Below are 4,035 nucleotides of genomic sequence, written 5' to 3'. Positions count from 1 at the left end.
ACTTTTTATTGCTATGAAATATATTTTTAGCTACCAGTTTAATGATTGACTGAGCGTGTTTATTAAGTGTAGCTGTTTTAGTTCGATTAAGGCCTATTCAGACTGACGGAGATCCCAATGAGAGCAAATAAGTCACTAGATAGCTGCAGCTTTGCAAGGCAAGAATTGCAGGCGAAGGAGATGCTTGGTTCTTACTTGTAATTCTGTCTTGCTTTAGCCATGGTTGCATTAATGCTTCTGATGCTCTCTGGTAAATCAGGAGGGTATAATCAATTACATTAAACCTACCCAATTTTTCTTAAAGGCTCCCGAGACATGACTGGATTTAACCAAGGAGATTCCCAAATTCTTCAGAGAGTTTCAAGGATAATTTCAGAAATATTTCTGATATTTAGTGGAAAAGTTCCTTGTTTTTGCAAGACATGTTACTGACAGAAATAGGGCACATCAACTGCTCATTATTTTTCAGGAACGTTTCTGAATTGTTCTTACAGTGTAGTTGGAGGTTGGAAGCGTAAAACAGCATGTTCCAAATCAGAGCTATCTCGGTGCTGATGCTATGTCTCTGCTTCACTTCACGTGATAGGGATTATAGCATATCTTTGCTACTGTTTGAAACATGACAGGAACATCTATCCGTACATTTTAAAACTATTTTCTCCCTTCGTCAAACAAAACCCGATATCCACATGACTTTTCGGATAAAATATCAGGTCATTGTGACGAGAAGGGTTTTAATTTGAGCGTTTTGAAATCATAACATAAATTATAACCACTCTGTACATTTGTTGGAACATTCAGTGATTCCAATTGGAATAATGGGGTCAGAATTTCAGAAGTACAATATTTCGATCTAGATTTGAAGAACCTACTAGCAAAGGGATGTGAGTAGCAAAATTAACGAATTTGGAGAAAAATGCTACAGGGTAGAATAACTGTCAACCGTTTTGAGGCAAGAGAGGGTACTAGTCTCCCTGAAAATTTTGCTATGCAGCATAATTCAGAAAAACTTTTTAATAAAAGCCTCTCTTGCAAAGGTTTGAAAATTGCGCTCGTTTTATACTCAAAACTGTTACTTTTTCACTTATGTCCCTTTTGCTTTTAAGTAGTTTTTAATTCGTATCAAGAACAGTAGCAGTATTTGTGCAATTCTGAATCGTTCACACAGTCACCTTGCTTTCCATACATATTTATCCGACTCACATCCAGCACTTCGAAACGGTCTCTGAAAGAGCGAATTGTGCTTTCAAACTCAGCACCACCCGGATTTGCTTTCACCGTTAGTAGCAACTCGACATATGGTTCGGCTTTCTCTCCATAAACTATGGATTTCTCATCAGCAGAGTATTTGAGTTCGTCAAACTTAAGCATAGCGGTGGTAGGTTGACTTGCTCTTACATCTAAGACTTTGTCAATACTTAAAAAGGCGCACACGTTTCGATATGAATGAGTCAAATTGTTAACTTTTTCTAAAAGTGAGTTGGCAGCCCTGATTGACAACGGGTCATCAGTAGACATCTTGCGATAATCATGGCAAACACACCAGTGTGGTAATATGTAGGCACTTTTGCAGTTCCTCTCCGCAGGAATTTCACCGAAGAGACTTTTTCCATATGGAGTAGAACTGTAATCCAAGTTTTTAGAAATAATTTGATATACATCCACTAAAGTTTCGTGCACATCGAAAGGTGTCGTCAAACGATTTTGGTTAATTGTCAAATACTTGGCAATTTCTGGGTAAGTTTTTAGAAACCAAGGCGGAAACGAAAGGAACAGGAAAGGCATTCTTTCTTCAATCTTACCAATATATGTTTTTCGTATACCACCAAACCTAATTCCATGGTCGCTCATGAAAATGAGCATACTTGTATTTAGAAGCCCCATTTCATTGATATCCCGTAGTAGTTCGAATGATGGTTTATCAGCTAATCCAGCTTTGTTCAAATAGCCATGGGTTAATCTAGCTGCCCAAGTAAAAGCAAAGAATGGTCTTTCTTTCATCGTAGATAAGAAACTTCTCAAATAATCAAAGAGCGCACGAATTTCAGGTTTTGCCTGAAAACAATCCGTTTTGCTATTTTTCCACCACGGACCATCTTCTATAGCCAGGGTAAATGGCCTGAAGAAATAATCAGCTGGAGGAAACTGGAATCCCTGTTTTATGTAGTTATACGTTGCCATAACTGGTGCATCTTCAGCAAAGAGTGTCCTGTATCCAAGAGATGAAAAATTCTTCCATATAAAGTCTAAATCATCGAAGTATCTATCCTTGTTGGAAGACGTATAATAGTGCTCTATAAAATGTCCCGTCAACATCGGCGTCAAATTCGGAAATGTATTGTCCGCCACTTTCATGTACCCATGGAATTCAAAGGTGGAAAGATTCTTGCGAAGATATTCTGCTGTTAGCTTAAAATGTCTTTCAAAGTTAAGCTCCGAAATAGAATCAATGCCTATCACGATGATGTTTAATTTATTGCTGATGTTCTGTTTTAACCATTTTTCTTCACATCTTTTTTCCACATCTGCTTTTAAAGGAGTTGCCGCCAAGAAATCTTCGTATACAACTTTATCATGAACTTTACAGACTACGTTCACGAATTCTGAAGGTAAGAGTTCTCCAATTTTTAGTTCACCTCCATCTCCATATTCAACTTTGTTATCAGCTCTTGAAGTTGAGTTTTTGGGGTTTCTTAGGATTGGCCTATATACACATGCTATACTTTCGTTTCTAAAATCTTTTTCAAATTCATCACTTAACAGAATCACTTTATTGTCAACGATATCTAAATATTTCTTTCCTTTACAAGGAATGTCACCACTGTTTTCAGAATAATATTCAATTACTGTTTGATCAAAAGGATCGTACTTAGGCACTTTACATCCTTCGGTTAGTAAAACGTAATTGCTCTCGATTAGTTCTATGACCGGTACTTCCAAGTTTTGCGGAAACGAGTTCTGAAAAATGCTTGATGCATAGTATAAAGTTGAATATGTAATAAATATGACAAATGTTAAGAAAAATGTTAGTTTGACAATTTTCATTATACCTATAAAAGTCTATTGTTTTGAAATGTTTAGCATGAAACACAGATGTAAATATTTTCGTAAAATGTATTTGAATCACAGCTATTCTTTTCAACAAAGATGCATTTCCTTGAAATGGACATTTGCTTCATAAATTTGTTTGGAACTTCTTTTTTCATTGCTTGTGGAGACCTGAAAATAAAATAAAATAAATATAAAGTGCTCAAAATTTCAAAGTGTAATTATTATTAATTACTTATCACTTAATCATGAACTCTAGAAATATTCTAGAACAGGGGTGAAAATAAATTTATTTAATTTACACACTTAACAAGATACAGTTTAGGTTCTTTCCGAGAGAAGGGAAAAAAACATCTGTTATATGACCCATAAACTATTGCTTCCAACAGTTTTAGTGGCCGAAAAGGGTCATTCACCAGAAAATGTAACTTTTGAACTCAAATATTTTTCAATTTTGAAACGTTTTCTTTTCTTACAATAAGCAATCACGATTGCTTATTGTTCTCATTTGACTGTTTTTCGCGTCTTTTGATTTTTCCCACCGCCACCCTCCACACCATCACCGTCCACGGGCTCCTCACGATGCTGCTCCTGTAGCGAAAGCCGTCTCCAGGTTGCATCCATGTCCTACACACACGCGCATACATACACAACGACACACACACACAAACACATACACACACATACATCTACACACATACACTAACACATACACACACATACACACAACTACTCACACATTCATGCCTGCACACAGACACAAACACATATGCCTACACACACATACACATACTCCCCCCCCCCCCACACACATTCATACACACAACTACCCACACACTTATGCCAGCACACAGACACAAACACACATGCCTACACACACATACACATAACCCCTGCACACAAACACATACCCCCACACACAAACACACACGCCTACATACACACACTCGTGATTGCGAAAAACATAATTTGAATTCAAGATGTCAA

At 36.9% G+C, this 4,035-nt stretch overlaps 1 protein-coding gene across 1 annotated transcript; it reads right to left on the bottom strand.

Moving 5' to 3' along the window:
- Positions 1 to 749: 749 nt before the first annotated feature.
- On the bottom strand, positions 750 to 3,045 carry LOC129228522 (uncharacterized). The gene has a single exon (XM_054863202.1). The coding sequence runs from the start codon at positions 3,043 to 3,045 to the stop codon at positions 1,123 to 1,125; it is 1,923 nt and encodes a 640-aa protein (XP_054719177.1). The 3' UTR covers positions 750 to 1,122.
- Positions 3,046 to 4,035: the final 990 nt, after the last annotated feature.

Source organism: Uloborus diversus, chromosome 8, assembly GCF_026930045.1.
Source record: "Uloborus diversus isolate 005 chromosome 8, Udiv.v.3.1, whole genome shotgun sequence".
NCBI classification, from domain to species: domain Eukaryota; kingdom Metazoa; phylum Arthropoda; class Arachnida; order Araneae; family Uloboridae; genus Uloborus; species Uloborus diversus.
This window is presented reverse-complemented; position numbering and strand designations above follow the sequence as displayed.